The sequence below is a fragment of the Diadema setosum genome, chromosome 5 (assembly GCF_964275005.1).
Source record: "Diadema setosum chromosome 5, eeDiaSeto1, whole genome shotgun sequence".
Classification (NCBI taxonomy): Eukaryota; Metazoa; Echinodermata; class Echinoidea; order Diadematoida; family Diadematidae; genus Diadema; species Diadema setosum.
The window spans coordinates 43,774,356-43,799,775 of NC_092689.1; the positions used below are offsets into that span (position 1 = coordinate 43,774,356).

Below are 25,420 nucleotides of genomic sequence, written 5' to 3' on the forward strand. Positions count from 1 at the left end.
TGTATTGTATTTGCAACGGATAAACACATGTAAATACAGATTTTCTTTACATATGTGTGTATACATATATATATATATATATATATATATATATATACATATACATATATATATACATATATACATATATATATATATATATTATATATATATATACATATACATATACATTGCGCGTGTGTTAACAAACGTCAGCTGCATGACTTGCGAGTAGAGAGTGTTCACAAATCTAATTTCTGGGAGACGAAAGTATAAGTCGTAATTCCCCACGATGCGATGAAATATGCAAAGTATAAATCTAAAAGATATTACGCCAATACCTATGTTTGCATAATGGGATTCACCTGTACTTTTTAGCCTCCTAAAGATTTTCAGTAGCCATATTCAGCTGGTAAGATAACCTGCTTGAAAGCTAGAACCATATCAATCCGTCTGATCGATGTGAACGGGCTCCTGCAACAGAGGGGTTAATATCTGTACACTTAGAAATTCCACAATTAATGTTAGTAATTGGTATTTCTTGTTATGGTATATGAATATTGCTAAACCAGCTACAATTAGTTTAACGTCTGTCATGAGACTAAAACAAGGGCAAAGTGCCATGAGTGATAACCCTATTTCGCAGAGATTCTCGTTTCCCTTACCATGTGCTCCGTTGAAAACAGGCAACATGGATATAGAGTGATTATTATCTACTTGATACGAATCGGGTGCATTACACGGGTGATTTGGGGTGGTGAGTTCGACAAATCACCCGCGATCATCACCCATCAATCACCATTCGATTCTCGTTCACGCTGGCTGGGTGCTCCCGATATACGCCCATCCCAGTCATAATATAGGACGAACACAATAATGAATGGATCGAGGATGCGAAGTGCTTTGAACCATCATCGACTCTTAATCCGGCCATTGATATGCAGTATAGGCCTTATCATGCACTGAGATTTGCGTCTTGGTGAAAGCTAACATCACCTGTGCAGATCATCCTCAGGTAACACTCTCTCTACCACCATCCTATTAATGTCATTAACTTTGCATATAAAAATCCCTCTAATGGTAGTGACAGAGTTAAGGTTATGGTGTAACAGCTAGTCCTGCTAAAAGCCAAGTTTAGATATCTTGGGCTGTGGAGCCTGCATCGGACCGACTACAAACTAAATGAAAGTAATTCATTTACAATAATTCTCCTCTTTCCTGTAGTCTCTAACCAAGCATTCATTTTGTACCCACCGATGAGAGACCTGATCGCGAATGAAATTCTTTACTAATGTTCAGATTTTAAAGCAATGGATTACAAAAAGTTCCAGGTTAAATGAGCAAAACGAGAAAACATCCATTGCAAATATCTATCTCATCACATCTTTACGTTCTAATCTGTCTTGTTTTCCTCCAAAGAAATTAATGAAAGTATGTACAGGGAGAGATTTGAAAGAAAGATTAGAAAGAAAAGAAGAAAGATTGAAGTAGATGAGTTTACGAATTTTTCGTCGCAAGTGAAATGATGAGAATCATGACATAATGCAGTATTTTTCAAGGTCGTGCTTCAAGTAGACAGATTTTTTTTTTTTTTGGTGAACAAGTACAGTTATTAAACTATAATTCACGAAAACGAATCGTACCTAATGCAATATTTAACAAACAACATTAACAACTGATCGCATGCAACAATAATCACCAAACATCAAATTACAACGGAAGATAAACAGGAAACGAGGAAAGCGAAATCGAAATGGAAAGAAAGAAAGAAATGAGAATTGTGTTATCAATGCAATTTTATAATCAGGAAATGTATTGATCTGTCGCATGACAATATCAAATGTAAACTACAAAAACCAGTCATTCCCCTGAAGCACACTAACGACATGTACGCGTTCTTGTTTTCGGGACATTGCAAAATGTCAGATGTCATGTATAATGACGTCATTATCAGATAAGTATGATTAATAATTTCCTCACGAACGTCGAGGGAAAAACCATCCTCGTACCACGCCTCCGATGCATCGCGTATTATGCAAAAAGCATGCCGCGGGCTGTCAATATTTTGGAGTGAATTTTAGGTTCAAAAGCATTGCCGTCTCTCCCTGGGATTCAATGTGTCATAAGTCCGCCATCCCGAAAGTTCTTCCATTCTGATGATGAAAAAACGCCAGTTACCCGCGCCCCAAGACTTTACGTAAATCCCCTTCTACGCAGCAAGATAAGCTACCAATGATGCAGCCCTGCCCCCCCCCCCCCAAAAAAAAAATAATAATAATGATAGAAATAAAAAAAATAAGAAAAATGTATCTTCGATTGACCTATATTTGGTATATTACACTTGACAGCCCATTCTATCACATTTTGAAAGATATGAAATACTGAAATTCAGTTGTGTAGGAAATATGTGTAACGTTGTCTCTGCATAGTACAATAATTCATCCTTATACAGGTACACTCGTAGGTAGAAGATTAACATTTCCGACCTCTGTGTCAGTCAAAGACGGAACTCTACATTACTCGCAAATTCAAAATTGCTACAGCAGAAACTATTGTATAAAGATAATGCTCTCAAGGCCAGATAGTCCTGAAGCTGTCGAATCAACTCTGGAAATGTCTAGAGTTGCTGTTGTTACTGTTGTTGTTGTTGTTGTTGTTGTTGTTGTTGTTGTTGTTGTTGTTGTTGTTGTTGTTGTTGTTGTTGTTGTTGTTGTTATTTAAGACTTCTCCAAAATCAGGCCACCAGGATTTAATCTCAGAACACGCTACATGAATAAGTGTGGTCGTTCATTTGAAACAAAAATCAAGTTCTGCTCTGCGCGATTTCGAGTGGTCAGGAATGTGGTTCGCGAAGTGGGTGTTAGCATGCAATAGTTTGGTTCTCTTTGCCATTAAACTTAACGTGGCGGAGGTTATCGAGTTATTTTTTTTAAGCCAAAGGTGACTACTCCAGAAAGGTAACATTGGTTTGTTCAAACTTCAAATAAAAACTTTTCTGCTTGATGCCACGTGAAGATTAGAAGTCTACTTTATTTCGGAATAACTAACATGGGGATACACACCATACTTTGTGTTTCTTATCAATAGAGTTGTTTTTTTTTTTCATTCATGTTATGTGCACTTAGGTTGATTTTATCTTCTGCGTGTTCCTTGAAAATATTCCTATGAAAATTCAGTTATGTTACATAAATAATTTGATGTGATTTTCTAAATGTCAGATGATTGCTTAATCAAATGAATACAGGCAACGTATTTTAAAGTACACATTAATTACTTCTTCTCGTCTTATTGTCTTCAGAAAAAAAAAAACAGTCAGAAGAACTCGTGTTTAGTTGCCGTAGATGGCAGCAATCCGCAAATTTTACACATGGCATTGAGTCGAGATCACTATGTTGATATCATACGTAGATAGTAATGATCACGCAGTACATTGTTCCGTGGCATAATATGTGCAGGTCCTCTTGTATTCTAATTACAGCTATTACACATGGGCACGTGTACGATGTGTCTTTGAAAACAATCCCTTAAAACGATACACCCCTCAAGCATTTGTTTGCATGTGGCTATCCATCACAGTGAACATGATTACATGTGTGAATACTGTGAAATACCAACATACTTTCAAAACAAGCGAGTAGTACACAAACAGTCAAAGATACATGCATCACGGAAGATTGTCTTTATGAATTACAACCCCCCCCCCCCCATTCCTTGAAAAAAAAAAAGAGGAGGAAAGATATTATTGTTGATAATGCATGTTTCCTTTCGTTTACTGGAAAAGATTGGATAAGGCTTGTTTGAGTTCATGCCAACAACAAATACGAATTAAGTCACTTTTAGAGATTTAACCAGAAGAAAAAAAAAAATATTAGCTAATACCTGTACTGGGTAACTTACAAAACTGTTTCGTGACATAAGACGATTCTTATAGACACTTCAGGTAGATCAATTCGTGAACCGAAGGATATCGCCTCCATCACGGTTGGCCAAAGATGGCGCTCTTTCTCGTTTGCCACCAGTGCCGTATATTAAGAGAGTCTGGCCAACTCATAAATTGGACGCCATGTCGTTACCCAGCGTACAGTGCGCTTAAGGTTTTAGCGTGTGCGCTTAGGGGTTAGCGTTACGCGCAGGCGTCCCAAAGGCGCAAGGCACTGTGTTGCTTGAGAGACACAGAGAGAGAAAGGGTGTAGGTTGGGGGAGGGACATTCTTTCATTCCATCCATGTTGAACAAAGCCAACAATCGTCAATCATTTTTACACATTCAAATAGACCATTGTAGACACAAGCACACAGGTATTGGGAAGCTGTCTAAAGGACATAATTCTTGAATATAAATATGATAATTTTTTTGCTGTAAAAATAAAAAAAGAATTCACAGTATGCCGTGTCATACACTTCCACTAGACTGTATGCTATATCGTATTTAGCAAGCTGTCCAGGGAACAAGAATATTGTACAACAAAATGATAAATAAATTTACAATTCTAGCAGTGCACAGGCAATAGACGAATTCCACAGTTATTACTGTTTTGCACGTAAATAACCATCAATTACCATCCTATTTAGTACCATATAGTTATGTATGAAACAGACATGAAGGCCTACTAGTATGTAATCCAAAAGGAATACGCTTATGTACAATGTACAACATGAAACGTCATCGGCAAGTGCGTATTAAGGTATGTAAAATGATCTCAAATTGTTTAGAAATAGTTTTTTAAAAGACCTGTAATTGAACGAAAGCACAAATACCTGGATAATTATGATGATGAGGGATATCCTCAGTGACATCCGTACCAAATATAAACTATACGATCAGGACCATTTGATATATAGATATGAAATAAGTTAAAAAACAAATAAAATTGTCCAAATGGCTACCGGCATATACCTCAGCCATATTACATTGTTCTCTTAGCAGGTGTACAGTATGTCCCCCCCCCCCCCCAAAAAAAAAAAAAAAAAAAAATACAATCAGATTTTCGCATTGATAACACCCAATAGGATTAAACTGTTTAAATGCTACTTCAGAGTCTTAAAATATACAATATCTTAGCTCTCAATTTGGTAAAGCGGTCACAGAGAAAAGTGGATTGTTGTAAAGCATGTCATGAGTCTGATTCTTCCAAGTTAAGCACTTCGACGATGCTCTTGTGTGAGATTACAATAGACAGAACTTGGAGGGAAGAGATTTCTGACATCCTCTACAAAACCCTTAATTTCTCTTAGACCACTGAATCAAATCGAATGGGGTTTTCTGTAAATAATGTGGGCAATGAGTTATAGTTTCATACCCTGAATTTGTATTTAGATTGATTGACTATTTTTAAAGATATCAATGCGGAGAGTCCCGTTGTAATTTTTTTTGGGGTACATACGGTAGAGTACGTCTTGACAATGTTACACGTCAGTTTCATATAATTGACAGAAAAAAATGGCATGTTTGTCATAAGATATAATACGTCGAGAGTTTACTTTCCTTGAACTAGGTGTGAATGGATGACTTTTATTGTTTAAGAGAGCAAGTATTGAGGAATTTGAACATTTTTTACTCGTCAGTTGACCTATCTATACTTCATGGCAATACCCTGAGTGGTTATTTTAAAAATATGTGGAAAATCTTGTCATTTTACTATTTTCACTTGACCTTTGACCATCATGGCCAAAATCTTTCCCTATATATACACGCGTAAACTGTGTAGTAATGATGGCATGCAAATACCGTGTTTGGTTTTAAGTTTTTGCATTGGGTAATCTCCAAGGTACGGAGGAACTGGGTAATAATATTTTAACAATAGATACTAGAATTTTAACATTTTACCTGACATTGATCCTTGACCTTTGGCCCCTCCCATGACCCCACCCCTACCCCCCCCCCCCAATAAATGAAAATAAATAAATCACAAGAGAATCATAGTCGCCGCAGTAAGTTTTGTCTGGAAATACATGTACTCATCTTCAAAAATTGCATGTAGATATGTGGGAAATAGTAATATTGTTTTAAGAATTTAACCATTATGTACATGATTTTGACCTTTCACTTTGAGCGTGTTTACACAAAAGTTTATAAGCTAAAGACAAATCTTCGTCCACTCACACATGCATCTTATGTCAAACAGTTTCATTACAAACGGTGTCCAAAAATGATTACGGAATGAAGGACAGACAGAAGGACGGACGACCAAAACAAATGCCTCAGGCTACACTTCGTACGTTATGGCGGTGGCATACAAGTGTAAATCAAAGCTTGGATAGTCTGAAAGACACCGTGAGGAATCCAAAGAAAACATATCATACAGTTTTCCCGTCGCACACTGATTTCCCACTTTTTTTTTCCTTCGTTTTGGATCTGTCGGAAAGCGGTGCATCATTACACATGAGTCAGGTGGTTCAAGCAACGCCATGCTGGGCAGGAATTTGTTGTAGGCATGACAAATCTTCAATTTTTCCGCAGAAACATATCAAAATAACTTTAAAATAATATATTATATACCTTCTACTTCAATAAAGTAGACAACGGCAATGACAATTCATTATCCCCACTGCACCGTGACTGATATTGGGGATTTCCCAAAGGCAAACAAAATTAGCGCGTAGCTGCGCGTAATGAACAATGGGCACTGCGTATGAGCTTTGCTCGCGCCCGCGTGATTGACTTTGGTAACAACATGGCGCCTGTAGATCACGGGACCAGCTTTTGACCAATCACAGGCTTCAAAACACATAAGCCAAAAACCGAGTTGGCCAGACTCTCTTAATATACGGCACTGTTTGCCACTGCACCTGCTGTGCCAAAAATTTCGATAAGTTTTCACTGAACAATCTGCTCGCAACCGATCATCAAACAGACAGCTATCGCCCGTTTTGTATGGCTGCAATCCTTCGCGCTCTAAAGAAAAAAGAAAACAAGACGTAATCATTACATGATGCAAAACTGCAGTGGAAAATTACAAAGTTGAGTTGAATTCTAATGATAGCTTTGATGAAGCATAATAAACTGGTTTTCGAATATCACAAGCGATCATTTGTACATCCTTGTGCATAGGGGCGATGGAGATTCGAGCAGATAATGATTACTTCATTTTTAGCTCGACAATGTAACATTGAGTTTGTGTCACTGGATGGCGCCGGACGATGTCATGGGAATTATAAATCAGGAAATCGACATTATGTAGATGAAAACTTGAGTCATTATACGTGTAATAAATTGTCAAAGAATATTTACTGGAGCAAAAGAAATGACATCAAGAATACGTCTGTCGTCCAGAAATGAGTTACCAAGATATGTGCCACGCAAAGATGAATAGAACAGAGCTATCTCGAGTTAAAATGTTCATTTCAGACATAATTATGCAGTGGCTTCAAGACTCTATCAGCTGACACAAACATACTAAAGAGTCAAAATGAAAAAAAAAGTGTCATAATTGTCCAAACACTTATCGTAATATCGAATTCCTGTCTCTACTCTTGTCTCACTGGATATCTTGTGTGTGGGCGAGCGTCCAAGGTAAGGCGGGGAGTTGAAAAATGCCCATTCATGGACAATGAATGGCCCTGGTGGCTGGTGATTATTGTCAGATTGAGTACCATTGATGGTCTCTTGGATTCTTTAGTTCTTTACAGCCACCTCATTGCTATTAATCGCTATTACGTCATCCCAGTGAGTGGTTAGTTTAGATACCACAAGTAATCTAGTCTTAGCAGAGCAGTCTTAAGTAAATTTTCACACACATCAGGTCACTTCTGGAATATACTAACCCTTTTCTAAAACGAAAATTAATGAAAACAAGTCGCTGGAATTAAGGCTAGTCTCGGATAATCAGTCGAGCAGAATGCCTTTTCCGAGCCAATAAAAGACATGCAACCCCAAATATATACCACAAGTAACGTAGTCTTATATATTCAGTCTTAGATACTTTTTTCACATACATCAGGTCAGTTCTGGAATCTACTAACCCCTTTCTTTCACGAAAATAAATGAAAACAAGTTGCTGGAACAAAGAATAGTCTAGGGTAATCAGTCAAGCAGAACGCCTTTTCCGAGTCAATAAAAGAGATGCAACCCCCGGATGGTTGGGCGGATTCCTCCCTGATCGCCATGATAGTCGGACGTGCATCAACCCCGCTCCCGGAGCGCATCACTGACAGACTACCCCAACCCCACCACCACACCATCACTCAACATACACATCCATCAACATACACACACGCGCAAACATATACACAGTCACGTGGGCCTCAGATTTAACACCAAACACGAGACACCAACACGATACACCACACGCATCCTCTGTGCAATAATTAAACGAAGTACAGTACACGAAATAATAACGGCATACTTACAAGTCACGTGGGTTCCAGATCTATATATCGAGTCAGTCAGAAAAGTTCGAAACCAATTCTAAAACACACAAACACATACATACACACACACACAGAGTAAAACACACTAAAACACACGTTTGTAAAAATAAAACAAATCATATACAATATAAAATGTTTTGAAAACGAAGCCCTTGCTTAATACGAAATGAGCACAACTTCGCATATATACTGATTACTAACAAAGTTTCCCCAAAGTGCAATTTGGTTGTCACATTCTCCCTCAAAACGGACGATCAAAATCACATTGCTGCCAAATGGGTTGTCTCTAAAATTGATTTGAACAATAATTATCTCCAAACTGACCTCAAATTGGGCTACGATGGCACTTACATGGCTAGCGCGTTTGCTGGAAAGGCGAGGGTGGGGATTAAAACAAGAAACAAACCAATTGCATTTATATAGAATGGGGACATTTAATCATTTTCGGTCATCCATAGACAACGTTCTATTTCAGTTGTCATTGAAAAGGTTGTGGGATTTGTGAGATAACCTGTCAATGGACTCCAAATCTCAACAATCTCTTTTCTGCCAGAGTATTGTCAGGGAAGTCACCACAGATTAATGAAGGATTTGTACAGCATGAAGGATGCATAGCGATCAAGGTCACAGCCGTATGGTTCTATTTATTCTTGTTGTCAAAGTTTGCACAGCCTGTAATTCTTAGGTAGTTGAGTAAGAGTTTGCAATATCAGACTAATATCACTGAAAAGTTACAGACAGGAGAAATTCGATATTGCGATTTTTTCACTCAAAGGTATGATAGATACTGACGAAAATATGAGAGAATTGCAGAGATACGTTGGAAAACAGAGGGAGGAGAAGAAAAAAGTCTAAGATAAGAAAGAAGAGAGGTGGAAAGAGTGAGAGAGTAGGGGGAGAGAAAGGAGGTGTGTATGAGAAAGGAGATTGCGCCCACGTCTGTATTATAGTTTAATCAGCTAGAGACCTTTATCAAGTAAATCTAAGATGTATGATAAGATAAACCCAATCATTCATCAAGGGGCCGGCAGGCGAATCTGAGCTTATGGAGTGGTATTTCAAAAGTCGTTAGATTCCCTGAATTAATCACCATTTATCTTTATTAAGTAATCTCTTCCTCCAATTCGATTTCATCCTTTAATATGTAATTTGATCTTTGATCGATGCCCCCTGCATCAAATTTGATTTGTAGTTCCTTATCTATATAGTATCAAGGTTGTTACAGTTATTGGTGTCAGCTGTTAATAATATACATGTACCATAATATAAATAGTGCATGTTCCTAACAAATAAATATAATGCCAGCCAGGAATGAGCCGGCTATGTTTATTAATAAATAACGGTACTAAATTCAAAATTTCCAGTATTAATTAAGTGGGTAAATAAAACACGAAAGAAATCAGAAAAAAAAAATCACATTGCCATGTTTGATGTGAAATCGACTGACTTTGAATTTTGAGATGATGAACTTCTCAGTGTGTTACAATTAAACAATGACCATAAAGATACGAGTTTTATTCACAAATTTACAATCAAGGAGATTCTGGAAGTGACGGTATACGGGAAGGGGTGTTGGAGGGGTAGAAGAAATTAAATCTTCACTCCTAACACACGGTGATGGCGCTCTCTCTTGACGAGCTTGAGTCATGATGATGACGTCATGCAAAGACTTTGTGATCCAACGAAACGTTTACCTCCCTTTTCTGTGAAAAGGAAAATCATATCCAATATGCCTAGAAGAAGTTTCTTCAATTTGTCTCCCTCTGAATAATATCTTGCTTTCATTTAAGACGTTTCTTGTTCCTTTGACACAAAGTTGATTACCGCTATAAATAATTTACCAGCAATTTTGACACTATGCAGGGTTTTGTTTGAATATTGAAGTCAGTCAAGTAGCATTAGAATCAAGAATTTCTGTGCGAGATATTTTGAAATTAGTTTCCAATGTAACTTATCCAAGAAGAATGAAAAGTTACCCTTACCTGGTTGACTGCAAGAGCCCCGTGACCAATTGCGATACAACAATAGGTGCACAATCAACTGGATCCTTTTTGCTTTCTTGTTTCAAAATGAGTTAAGTGGTCTAAAGCTGTAAAATTGACAAAACGTATGTTGTCAGCACGCATTTGCAGAGGATAGTATAGGAGAATGCCCATTCATCTCGTTCAGTTACATTGGGTTGTCACTGTGTTGAAGCGTATGGCCGCTTAACCAATCAATTCAATTATCAGATTACATGTAATTTACTTTCGCCATCACCACTGTTGTTGACGTCTTTTGCGCAAAGATGAGTTTCTTCTCATAACGTGCACATCATTGTTTTTAAACGTTAAGGAGAGCAAAGGTTAATCTTGGAGTCTATGCTTCCTTTTTCCATGAGGAATTTTACAAAATGATGACAGAATATATCGCTATTTGTTTTCGAAGGCAATAATCTATGATATGTTTGGGGAAAAGTAATCTCAAGACTAATCACTCAGCAGAGCGCCTGACTCAAACCGAGATGCATCCTCGGATGGTTTGGCGGAATTGTCCCTGACAATAACATGACGTAACATACGTTAAACCATCACTAACAACCCTTACAATAAGCACGACATGGAAACGCATCCTTGATACACGTACATTTTTTACACTGCAGTGTGATTTCAATATCATGGATACAAAATGCATGCATGGGACACAATTATTATCACATACAATACACCAACACCACGTGTCCCCAGCATCAAGCGTTTACACTACACACAAACTGTAACAACAATATGAAATCATGACACATAGACATTTGTACACGGCCTATACCTAACACCGATGAAAGCTTGAACGACATCGAAAGTTGAAACGAAACAAAACGCAGACTAAAGTTCCCATTACTGCTCAAGATGTGAGCAGTATAGTAATCATTCTTGCCCTATAGCTGATGACAAAGAAAGTAATTAAATTTCTCCACGGAATCGAGGAGTCTTTTCATCAACACACGTTGGAATGTAATTTACCCATATGGACATTTCCCATCAGTTCTTAACATGGGGTGCCATTTTGAAATATGAATGTTTGAATCATTCGAACGGTGATTCAAACGAGCAAAACCCAGACAAAACAAACTTTGTATGTGCGTATGTGTGTGTGTGTGTCTTTAAGTAAAGGCCCGGTCCCACTGCACTTACGGATGCAAAGAGGATGTAAAGCGTACAAAAAATCTTGCCATCCGTTGGAAAACGCTACGAATCCGCTGTGTACCCATCGCATACGTGTTTCATCCGCTCTATCCATCGAGCATCCGTCCACTGTGATTTCATCCGCGCAAAAAGTTTTAAGCTGCTTAAAACTTTTAGAACGGATGAACTTTCCGCTGTGTACGATGTAAATCCGCGACATACGAGCAACAAACGTTGTATGTCCGTGCGGCATCCCTTAAACGTCCGCTGCATCCTTTCTGCATCCTCTGGGCATCCTCGCAACTCACATCCGCTGCAGCTAAAAACGGAAAGAGGGAGGAAAGATATGGTACGTGGAACGTCTTTACATCGTTAATAGCACGTTAATAGAAAGGATGTAAGCGTATGCATCTCGTATCTAAAGCATTTCGAAAGCATCCCCTGTGCATCCGCTCTGCATCCGCTCTGCATCCACTCTGCATCCGCTTTTTCTGCTATGCGTCCGTTTCGCAATTATCTCCGGTAACCAATTCGGAGCTGTCATCCTCTTCCATCCGCTTTCATCCGCTAGGCTTCCGATGAACATCCGTTTGACATCCCCACTACATACTACCCACGTCCGTTCTATTTCCGTTCTGTTACCGCCAATTTTCGCCAATTTTGTCAATTTCTGGAGCGGATGAAAGCGGATGAAGCCATCCCCGAAATTTTGCTCGTCCGCTGTGTCCTTTCTGCATACGCTTTGTGTCCGTCGGCCAGTGGGACCGGGCCTTACCAAAGATGCACTTGTGAAGATCATGCATACACTCGTTCCCATATCAACATGATCGATGGAAGAAGCCCAGGGCGCAATCACATCCACAATTCGTGATGTCCCTGATTCACATGCACGTTGACATGAATATAACTAATAGTAGTCTGCGTTTTTCCCCTACGTTCTAACAGAGCCATGGGATTTACGAGACATTTCGTCTTCCAAGTTTGACGAGGCAAGAAATTTGATGAAAAAGCACGATGATAATCATGGTTTCACTCCGTCCTTCAATCCGGCTCTCATGCGGGTTAGGGTGCTGAATGTAGTTGCTTTCTTTTCATTCCTGCTCGTCTGAAACCGTCTTTCCTTTTTGGCGCCATTCCCGAAATGAGTTGTCAAGAGCATGAATAAGCACACGTGACAAACGTGCATGGCATCCTTTTAATGTGTGTTTTTTTTTTGTTGTTGTTTTTTTTTTTGCATGTCGCATGTCTAGTCTTGAAGTCAATGCCCTCATATCAGCGACGGGCGCTGTTTACACTCACTGTGTTCATGGTTTATTATTCAGACACAATGTTGTATGGACGATAAAAATAGGATAACATCTAGGAACATTCGGTGACCATGGTGACGCACAAAAGTAGCAATCTCTGTCATATCCTTCAAAATGTTATCTCCTAAATCTAATCTTTATATTTTTTTTAATGGCACAAATGCTGACAATAAACAACGACCGCATGACTAGCGAAAGATCAAATTGAATCCTTGAGATGATAATAGAACATAATGAGGTTTAGTCAATAATTGATAAACCAAGAGTGCATATAAAATTATAAAGGATAAGATAACAAGCCCACGATACAGTCAATGAGCATATAGATAGACCCAAGCAATACGTGACAGGAAGGGGACAAAAAAATTGTTGCCATGGCAGCAAGATCGAACAACAGCACCAATCCTTGTCACTGATTGCTGTCTGTTTGAACGACTGTTTACTAATCATGGCAGTCGTTGGCTTTTGAAGACACTAATTTCCGTCCATCAAAAACCACGTCGTCACGACGCCACCTCACATCTAGCGTCCTTTTTCTCGGCAATAGGTCTGACAAGCTCATATCCAGAGCATGATACGCAATCAACTATCCGGTTAATATTCAATCCCGATCGCAATGATTTTGATGCCGAAAATTGTCTACTTGATGGTAGATGTACTTTCGATGGTGACAATATTGTTCTGCCAATGAGTAACGTTCAGTCCTCCCCATGGTATTAATAATAGTTATTGAGTACATGTGTAATGAAAAAAAGTGTCTTTTCTCTTGTTTTGTGGCCGTTAAGAGCAGATAAGAGCCATTATTTCAGTGGTATCGCTTTCTTTGTCACTTTTTCTCCTGCAATCCAGAATATTATCATCTCTCTGTCATATTCATTGTTTTTCGTCCCTCTCAGTTTGTTTGTTTGTTGTTTGTTTGTATGTTTGTTTGTTTGTTTGTTTGTTTTTTGCAATACGTCGGTTTGGTGATTTTATTTAGAGTACGATATGTCGAATCAATACTAAGTATTAAAAATGTCAGAGTGCACCAAAAGATAGTAAGAAAGAAAGGAAGTGGTGAAAATAGCAGCCCTATTAAGACTTTACACTCACATGTATTGCTTTCAGACAAATCTAACCTTGATATAAATTCCCTGTAGTTCCATTTGGTGGTATGTCACTAGTAGATTTGTAACTATCAATTCAGGGAACTCTGAATGTGTTCCACTGAATGTGTTCCACTCTGTGCCTGAAAGGGTTTCTACACGCAATACAAGTTACCTAATGTACTGGAAAGCGAGATGATCATTAATATAAGTGTTACGGCCAATCCTCGAGTGACCCTACCCAAAATCCCCTATAGATAAGACATATGTATCTATAGAATAAGTCTGCATTCCTTGACCATCCGAGTCCATCCTGACCCATGCATCATTAGTCAATGTTAGTAATCATAGATGTAAACGACTGTATGGATTACTCGGGAGAGACAAAGGGGTCATTACATGAAACACAGACAGCATAATGTCGAAGTGACGACACTGTAGATTTCACTGAGAAAATCGTCACCCTTTGACCTTTGAGTGATACGTGTCAACATGACCCCAACCTTCAGGCGAGCGCCACTTTTCGCGATGCATATTGGATTTGAGTGTTGCGGGCATGGTGAACGAAAGGTCACTTCCATATTTCACCTCGCTCCTATATCTTCCCTGACATGCCGCGCCGGTATTTGTATGTCATTTATCGAAATTAGATTGACTTTAAAGGCAGGTAGGTAATCAAGATAGAGATCCACCTGTGTAACATTACTTAAACGATGTACCTCTATAATGCCAGTCGTCGGCTGTATCCATCCACTACCAGTGCGTTCCTTAGATATTCATACGTACTCATAAAAAAGTAGAACTTTATCCAGTCAAAATCAAGACACTTTATAGGAACAACAGAACATAATCGGAGCAAGACCTGCCTAAATATTAACTGCATCGGTTGTCGTCATAAGGAATCCACATGCTAATGTTCTACAGTCCTTCACATTATCCGGAAATCCTTCTTATGCCGTATTTGATATATTTTTTATTGTAATATTCAGAAGATATCACATGATTCTGTTTATTATTTGTTTTTATCCTCTGATTGACTGTTTTCATAAAATACATCTGACATTTCCGTCCTTACGTAAAGCTATCTCTGTAATCCTCTGCGAGCTAACGACAGAGTCTGTAACCGAGCTGAATGCTCAAAATGATGGCATACGGTCGCAAAAGATATAAAAAGTATACCTTCTTGGACTCTTCGAAAGACGGTCGATATTTACAGCACATCGATCAACACAGGGGAAAAAACAAAACAAGACACGAGAAGAAGTGGATTACCCGAACGATCTCAAATCCATCATTTATCTCTCTGTAAAGATATCGTAAAGATATAAAATTCAACTAGTTATCATGAAGCATTCTAAAGATGGGGCCAGACGGTGAAGAAATAAAACTTGTCTTCTCCCGCCGGTTAACTCACCTGGTATGCCGCCTGATATTCCGTCCGGATAAGGATCAATTTTTCATCGTCCGTTAGTCTCCCCGTCAGCCGCCCCCACACCTTGCCGAAATCGCACTCTTTGCAGTACTTGGCCATGCCTGCTACGACAGCCACGGCTCCCAAAGTCACACCAGAAACGACCAGAGCGACGGCTATGACCGGCATTGCGCTCTAAGTCTGAAATTGAGACAACATAAAATGGTTCCGCTTTATAACGTTTCCTTAGCTCTCATCACTCATGGGCATAATAAATATGTAAAATTGAAAGGATATATGCGCAAACTACTTTCCTTTTCTTGACTCTTTCTAAAAAATTGTCTTCAAATGAATAAATTGTTTGTCTCGAGGAATGACAAGTCTATTAACTATGAAGGATGGAAAACGGGTTCATAGTCATACTACGTAATACTACAAACACTCCAGATACAACTAGATGGATCTACTGATACAAATAAGCAATTCAACAATTATCTACCTCCTGTTCGTAATTTCATCTTCCTTTTGACGGTACTTTTACAGAGTGCGAATTTGTCAAGGCTTCTCATAGATACATTGTATCACAGAGTTTAGAAAAAAAGAAGCAGTCATGACAGTTTAGTGCATAAGATTCTTTTCTTTTTTTTTTTTCGTTCTTTGCAAGAGTCATTGGTTGACTTGCACTAAGAATGGCTTTCAAAGTCTCTACAACAGAATTAAAGTCAAGCAAAAAAAAAAAGAAATAAAAGAGAAGAAAAAACCTAAGGTGGGAAGGAGGTCAAAAGCAACAGAGCGGTGCACCGCTCTGATGCATCCTGCAAAAAGATTGCCGCCAGAGAGCACTCGTCTTGATATGAATAAATGCGCATAATCGGAAGAACGGACAGATGAGAACATCCGAGGTCTATTTGTAAGACATGACACGTGACCAACTGGCCAGACGAATTGGCAGGTACACCTCTTTGAAGAGACATTCGGGTTTGTTCAGGCAGAGAGATCTAGACTCGTTGGTCTTCAGGAACACGTGATTGAACTCGCTGGAGTTTCAAACGTTAAAATCGTGTAGGGCCTACGTGATGCCCATCACCTGAATGCAATTACACATGACCAAAAAAAAAAAAAAAACACCAACAACAAACAGAATAGATCTTTCCTGATGACGTAACTGATGCCCTAAATTGATCTAATCTATGTAAGGTCACATGACGTAATTGGATCATGTTGGTGGCAGTGGGTGCGCCTTACGCAGTTGTGGAAGCATTCTTCGGCCGTCAAGCAGTGAAATCGGAACGGAAAGAAATGGACAAGGTATACAACATGAAGAATATGAAATGAAATGCTTCTTGTGGAGTACGTTACGAGCACAGCAGTTCACCTGCCTTTCTACACCTTCAGAATTCTGCCTTGCCTTGGACACACAGTACATGTTTTAAGGATTTGACTGGAAGAAAACTGAAATGATCAAAATGAATTTTTTTTTTCACCTCATTGACAAATTACTCTACATCGACATAGTTAAGCACCGAATCTAGTCGGTAGGAACCTATTGATCATCTATTATTATCTGCTACAAATATTTTTTAAAGATATTTTCGATGTAGGGCAGTTTGTCAATCAAAATGTTATTGCTGGCACGTAGGCGTGTGTTTTATGAAGGTAAGTGGACTGACGTGAACCATTAAGTCTACAACTGAAGCAAAGAAACACGAAGAGAGAGAGAGAGAAAAAAAAATATGTGAGGTTGACTGATAATCATAGTACACTATATCGTAGACAGGATTCATTGAAACATACGAAATTTCACTTCAAGTAAAATATGTTTTTCATTATTACTACCACAGCCATAGTAGGCATTATCCACGAAGAAACTTTTCTCCTTATTTTGCAAATGAAAATATGAAAAAGTCTGTATACGCGCGCGCGCACACACACACACACACGCACACAAAAGTACACACACCCACACACATAAGCAAGTTAAAAGGTTCTAATCAGCACACTTTTAACGTATATTAGGATATAGTTGAAAAGTGAGATGAGAGACCTCCCTGGCTATTGTGCTGCAGACTGAAATCATGTGGAGTTCCATAATCCAAAACTTTTTGAGATTTGTCCGACTTGAACGAAATATTCACTCACTTTATTTGACTTTGGTCCCTACTCTCTACAAGTCAGAACGTACAATGAGTGGTGTTGCCCTGTGATTTGATGGGTTTGTCGAGGGCACGGATTATTGTGAATTGATAGCGCCCTCATGGCACGGTGTATAGCTTTCGTGTATTTAGAATTAGGGCTTTTGCTTTAATAGGGTTTCCGCACTGAAGAGACATTTAAAATCACTAGTAGATGTAGGTGAGTACTATCGACTTAAGTGATTCTATTTTCTAATGGACGTCACGCGACTTGGTTGGAGAGCTCGTATAGTACCATTCCATTCTCTCATGAATCCAATCGGTATAGTGTCACGACGTATTTGCCTGATGATGATGAAATTTGATAGAACTACCCTCTACACGTAATTGCTCTAGCCCAATAATGCATAATTGAGAGAAACCATGGCAACGTGAAACACCGGGCGAACGTGACCAGCGTATTGAAGCTGGGTTACAGGGCCCACCCTCCGGTGTTCGTCTAATTAGATCTTGCTCCATTAATTTCAAATGACTGAAGTGATAACACGTGAATATCGCTACCATCTCACAAAACAGACAAATTCAGTGCATCAATATTTAATGCACGCTTACACGTGATTGTTTGAGAGTTTCCAGGGGCTTCAAATTACATTCCGCCTCTTTGCATATCAAGGCACTACACACGTTGCTACTAATACGATTGAAGGTTTTACCATGTAGCGTTGTAATCTACTATCGGATAAATTCGATTTGAGCTTAAATAATTCGATCTTATCCTGTTAATTTTTAATATTGATGGTCTACAGCCACTGATTATCACATCTCTTGGTTTATTATGTGACTGTGCTCTCGAACAATCAAAAGATTGACAATGTTTTTGTTTTTGTTTTCTTTTCTTTTGCACAGTACTCAAAGGTGTAAAATATCTCGACAAGCCAACCATTAAACGCCATGACCAGCTTCACAATCATGGTGATTTTAGGTGTACTTTGTGTCTTTCTACATATCTTTCTGCTCAAAAGACGTTCGCCGATGCATTGGATAGTCATTTTGTGTCATATCAGTGCAATTGACTGATTCCCTGTCACATTAATCACGCAAACGCACAACAAACCATAAGGTTCCGTTCTCATTAACCCTTTGAGTGACAGGGACTTTGGACAGCGCGTACAATGCTATGGAGGTTTCTACGCCAATCTACACTCAAAGCGCTCAAAGGGTTAAGTTGTCTAGCGTCTGTAGAGCATATTGTGTTGTTACAAGGACATCGAATAGTCTCCAAAGAGTTAAGCTGTTCGCCAAGCCTGACGCTATCTCTCGATATAGTGTGAAACCAAGTTCAAGGTTGATAGATCGATATCAATGTACTCTTGTACGTGTGACGTAAAAAAAGACAGACGATGGATGTATGTAATCTTGAGGTCGACGTGAACTTAATGCGACAAGACCGATCTACAAACTGATATTAAAACGATACCTCTACGCCTCCACCCCTCCCAGCAATATGCTTTAACATACATAAAGGCAGTGTTGAGCACTCTATACGCAGAACCTTGTAGTGATAGTAAACCTGGTTACAGACCGTGTTTTGAAAAGTGCAGATACATTGCGACTGATTTATCCTACCTTCCAACCCGTAAATAACATTATATATGGAGCCAACAGCATGTGGCAATACCTCACTCTTAACGAGTGGCCCGCAATCCTGTGCTACAATGATGTGGCATAGAGTAAAGGTATCACCACACACATTTCGTGCATTGAAAGGGGAGACAGATTATGGACAGAACATGTATCCAGACAAAGTAAGTGAGACATCTCCTCTTACTCCCCTCTGCTATTATCAGCCCTTCATCCAGTCTACAAACGTATCCTGATAATCAAATGTTTCACTGTTGTTGTATAGTATAGTTTAAGCAATTGTAGTTAACTATAAGCACTGTAAAACTGCACATCCTACAAACTAGAAAACACTGCAAAATATTGGCAAGAGAGAGAATCGCTTGCAAGTATCTTCCCATCCGTGCATACAAGTCAAGATAGGTGTAATCCAGACTTCTTCCCTTTTTTCTTGTATTTACGATGTTTCAATTTAACTTTCCGACGATGTTTTTTTTTTTTTTTTTTTTTTTTTCAGAGGAATCCACATTCTACAAGCTCTGTCTTTTTAGTGGGTCTCTCCATGTTTCGCACTTTAAGCAAGGTTATACATGTACTTAATTTCGACCACTTCTGTTTCATTTTTACTACAATGTATAATTACTATAAGGTCCTCAATTATTGTACAGTCTTTTCTTATTATTTGCACTGATTGCATTAATTACATTGATGCATAACAATTGGGATAGGTTTTCAGATTTCCTGCGTTTAGCGTGGGTTTAAAAATGCAAGATCATTTAGAAATGTTTCCTCACATTAATGTTACACGCCATTACTGTTTAGGGTTGAATTGTTGAGCATTCGGCCGAAGTGAGTTTGTTGCTGTTGTTTTTTTTAATATTTACTAGAAGAGGAAGAAAATAGCGTAGCATGGTCGAAATGACGGCGTGACAGGATGCGTCAGTCCGCATGATTCGCTTATCTAATTGGTGATGGAGTAGCGGCAGACAGCCATGAATGTCACTGGTTTCTCTGGGAGAGAAGAATATTACCCCGCTGTCTCGCTTCATCTTCATAAAACCCACCTGAGTTATCTCTCTTCCCCGAGATCATACAGCCGTAACTCTTGTTCAAATGGTGTGAGGTCCCGGTGAGTTTAGTAATATCATGGGTTATGATCGCTGCGACCCAAAGTATGGGGGAGGTGATGGTTTTGGTGCAGTTTACTGTTGTGCTAACTGTCAAAGACAACACCCCCTCTTACTTATGAGGCCTGTAAGGCTCTCCATAGCTTCATTTCAGACGATGGTGTCTAACATTTATAATCTCTCGTGGTGCAATATGTTTTGTTTTGTTTTGTTTTGTTGTTTTTGTCCGCCCAGCGTTGTAACGCGGAACGATCATTTATATTTATCAGGTAACTAGCTGGATCTCGATTATTCCCACAAGCACCATCGTCGCTTTTGGATCAAAATCACGGATTCGATGTTGTATATTCAGATAAGAACCGGGACTGCAAATGTTGAATTTAAGGTGACCAAAATGCTACGACGTGTTCAGGTCAGTCGTCCTTTTCAGCTAGACCCAGTCGATTCATTCTCCGCACCCTGGAATGACTTTGTTATGAGGGATAGTATGCCTGTCTGTGTCTGTGGCGTATATTAGTGACGTACATGTATCGTCTTATACCAGATAAATGTCAATGTACTGTCAGCCCCTGCCTGAGGTTACAATAATTAGTATCTTATGAAGCGCCTCTAAACGTATTATTTACAACAGGGCGAACAACTGACGAGGCGTTTTACAAGGTTTGTACAGTATACAGACCTTTGCGATTGATATCGATCATGACCTGTAATTCGCCGCTTTTATCCATACGTTTCACTCGGGACTAAGAGAACGAAAACTTCCAAACTTCTATGGCGCGTCATTTTACTGGTTCCATGACAACAACAACGACAACATCCATTGCCATTAACAACTTTAGGTATAAATGGCTAAAGAGAATAAGAGGAAAGTAAGATCAACCGTTGATGATAAAGCGAAATAAGCTGATAAGGGGAATAAAATAATATTGAGTAGACACACCAGACAAGCATGATCAACATGACTGTAATGATTATATACTAACGTGATACTGTCGGGATGGGGCAACGTGAACAATTAATGCATACTTTATGTCACACGAGGCATGTTTTGGTAGTAAAGGATGATTTCTTTCTTGTTACGTGTTTTATATACGGTCCTTGACGTATGATGACCAAAGTTAAAAACCATTTCATGTCCAGTAAGATATCACCCTTTTGAGATCTGTAAAATATCGACAAATTCGCTCATATGTTAAACCTTCCTGAGCCCCACAAGTATGACTATGGATGGGACTATGACAATGATAATGAACTTGACTTGCTGCCAAGAAGATATATCAATGCTGCAGTGTATAATATTTTGCCCATGACAATGGTACGAAGCGATAATCGCGACAATCGCTGGCTAATTGAAGATGGGTAATTGATGGCCTAACAAGATTATCTCTGGAATCAATGGTTCGTTGCTGATTTAATCATTCAGAGAAGACGAGGGTTCGCACAGGTGTGCGAGTTATCTCTGGCTATCGTGAAATATCGTCCGTGTTTGATAACTGCACGTTTGTTTGTTTGCTCAACTGATATTATATACATCATGTGTTAGTGGCTTATGGTATGTTTCGGAACTGTATAGTGCTTTTTCAGGATAAAGTTATTTTTATACATATTGCTTACATGTATAAATGTTGTTATAAAATACACAAAATTGGCTGAAATTTTACTTGAAGATTTGAGGTTTGAAAATATCTTATCACGCATTCTTCCTTTCCTCCTCAGGGAAAAATTCGTTGTGCTTTTAAAATCCAACCGAGGTCGCAAATATTCAACAAATAATCAACCCCCCTTCAAAATTTGGAGCAGTTGTACCTCATGCTGGAGTTATCTCATCTTCAAAAAAAAAAAAATACTTTTGTTATAAAAAAAAATCCACAGCAGAGCATCGTCAAATTTGTTTTAGAAATATTTTCAATCAAAACACAATTACTGAAAAACAAACAAACAAACGCTTCACTTTTTTTTTATTCCCCGGTTGATCACATTAACGTTGTATCTAATACACAGTGGACAGTGATCACTGAGGAACACTACAAATCTCCCAGGCCCATTTAGGAATGCGGACGCCATTTCCGTTGCATCAGAAACAGCTGAGACATAGCCTATATAATTAGTTGCATATCCCTCAAGGGAGCCCCCAAGGCCGATAGCAATATGAAATTACAACGATTCTATAACGGCTCAATTATTGGTCGTGATTCCCTATAGACTTATATGTTAGCCCACAGGTACTGGGTACCTGAATGATCCGTCTGACGAATGGGCGTAGAGTGTTTTGTCAACCATCAAAGGCCGAAATTAAAGGAACTATTATCCTAGAGATGCAGTTATCTTAAATGAATGCGTGTCAGAGCACCTGCGGCAAGAGTTTTTGACGAGCTTCAAGAATGGCTAGTCTCGTGGTAAAGAGGTGACTGTGCTCAGGACCTAACGACAACAGCTCCAGGGTTCGATTCTACTCTACTTCTAGTACTCCTTTGGACGAGATAATTCCCTTTCTGGTCCACATAGAAAGATGGATGGGCCTATAAGGGGGCAAGAGCTCTAATGGAATACGACATGACCCTTGAACAGAGAAGAGAAGTTACACTGATGAGGTATTAAGAGTTCATCGTCAGGACTGTCGAGACCTTTCAAACGGAAGTCATTCCATGACGTCATGTGGGCCTACTCGGTCACGTGACAGTGTCGTAGGAAGCTGGGGGAGATATGAAACTTTTTCATATTGATCCAATTTTATTAGAGTAGGATGGTGGGTGATCGCTTGTTTGTCTGCAGGATCCAGTAAAAAGTCGCTATATGATAACCCTAGAGGGTAAGGCAATATAAAAACAAAATAAAGGTTATAGACATCACATCTACTGGAGGACAATCGAATCCCAAATAAAAACATGTTGGTAGTTCGCAAGGGGCATAACCCTGTCCTTGAAAAATGGGTTTCATCTTTATGGGAGTCAGCTCAATAACCACAACAGTCACTGACATGACGATTTGATTGCTTATAAAGGAGAGATGCAATGTTTAGGGCTTACGTGTTGCACAGAGAAATTGCTGGAAGGTTACTCTGCAAATATCTAACACGGGAGAATACAACTTACTGATAAAAGTGACCAGGGAGGTGAGCCTCACCTCCCTGAAGTGACGTAGCAGTAAAAGGATGTGCACGGCGACTTTCACCGTCCTCTCCTTTCTTCGTCTCTCTCTCTCTCTCTCTCTCTCTCTCTCTCTTTCTTACCTGCTATATCTCTATATCTCGTGATTATACAACCTACAGTGTGCATATTATTCTTGTCATTCAAAAACATGTACACACTTTTCCAGCTTTGTATTGCATTTCCGTTTTTTGAAGAGATCTATGGTAGAACTACACGTAGAATGTAAGTCGACCTTGCGCAAGTATGGCGCAGGTGGAAATTTGAGCAAGAACAAAGCAGGTGACAAACGTTCCAAGGACTATACCTCTTGCTAAGAAGTCTGTCAAAGTGAATATGCTCATTAAACAGCGCAACATGATAATGCCTGTTCTAGAAATGTCAATCGCTGTATACCCATCGTTTGGTCTGACCTTGTATGTGTGTGTGTGCGTGTGTGTGTATGTGTGTGTGTGTGTGTGTGTGTGTGTGTGTTTAAGGAGATAGTTCGCGTTAAGGGAAAAACGATATCATTTTTCTTTTCAATACTCCTGAAAAAATGATTAGTTTGCCCAGATATAAAAAAAAGAGTATGTCGATGTTAATAGAGAAAATAAGGAATTCACTCTCATCTATTGAAATGCAGACATCGAAAGCAAAATCATCAAGATTTTCGTCTTATTACCTAATCGAGTGTGTATGTGTGTATGTGGATGTGTGTAATAGAAAACACCTAATGGGCTCCCGCGTCGTAATATTAATGATTTAGCCCATGTCATCTCCACTCTGTGAGGTTGAAATCCTTTAGAATTTGTTATACGAATCTAGACCATTCTGATGCAAAGAACTCTTGACATTTCCCGCTGAATCCAAAGCAGGCTGTAACATAGCGGCGTGTCTTCTATATGCGTCCTCATTAGCTGGCGTGAAATCGCTTGCAGACATTACGTCATGCTAATCGAATCGACAAAATTTGCCCGTGGTACTTATTTCCCCAATTTGCTTTCGCACTCTACACTGGTTAAGCAATTTACGTGGTTGGTGAAAGTTTCATTGAAAAAGCATGTAAGCAAAGATACGTTATCATTTTCGTGCTCAAAGGTAAGTTGCTACTGGTGTAATAAGACATCCTACATAACGAATGAGTTAACAAGCGCGGAGCCTCTAGGCAATGCGAGAAAATTGCTGAATAGCCCGGGGACTCAACGCGCTCTTTAGCAACGCTTACCTCTCGGTATTGTGTCCTTAATTAAGTTTCTCGGTTTACATGAATTCTGGATGAATTTGGGAGATGGGATGGAGAGAGAGAGAAAGAGAGAGAGAGAGAGAGAGAGAGACTGATAGTGGGGAGGGAAGGGAGAGATGAATAACGATGAAGGTAAGGAAGAGTGATAGAAGAAGAGATAAAGGGAAGAAGAAACAAAGAATAGAGTCCGTATGTGATGGCACATTCAAAATTTTATGTAGGCAGTTTTCACCCATAATAAATATAGCCTGTATTCTTTATGTATACAGTATACTTCTTAACCACTTTATATGTATGCAATGTATTCACAAATTTGCTGTTTTGTTTTGTATAGAGTATACCACTAAAGACCAAATTCATGGAAGGGCAACTCTTCAGAGACGTGAATTAATGAGCGGATAAAAGGACGAGGATAATTAGACATGTTTGAGGAGATGTGTACAGCGAAGAGATGGAAAAAGAAGAATGTGTCTGTATGATGGTGAAAGATTCTGAGCATGAATAAAGAACGATATATTGGAGAACCGACATCTCTCAGGGGACAAATTCGGTCTTGTTTTTATCTTCTGAGTTGAAATTCATTATCTCTAGCGATGGTAAATTCTTGTTTTACACCATTTCTGTTTTGTTACATTTGATTTTATCCAGTAGAGCTGGAGTAAACGACATCTGTATGTATTTTATGCAGGGGAGGAGGGATTAGGGAAATGATTTCTGAAACCGTATAATTTCCTGTGCCAGATTTCCAAAGTTGTCGGCGGATAGATGAACAGAGTAGGTCCGAGACGAGAAAAGAATAGGACATGGCGGCGAAATGGTTTTGTCCTCAAACACCGTATAGACGTACAGCAAGGGGTTT

The 25,420-nt window shown here is 39.1% G+C and overlaps 1 protein-coding gene across 1 annotated transcript in view; it reads right to left on the reverse strand.

Moving 5' to 3' along the window:
• The window catches only part of LOC140228328 (synaptotagmin-12-like), a 79,302-nt gene extending 63,802 nt beyond the window's left edge, over nt 1-15,500 (reverse strand). Inside the window, exon 1 of the mRNA XM_072308556.1 lies at nt 15,315-15,500. Coding sequence (XP_072164657.1) covers nt 15,315-15,500 — 186 coding nt within the window. The remainder of the gene's footprint in view (nt 1-15,314) is intronic.
• Nucleotides 15,501-25,420: the final 9,920 nt, after the last annotated feature.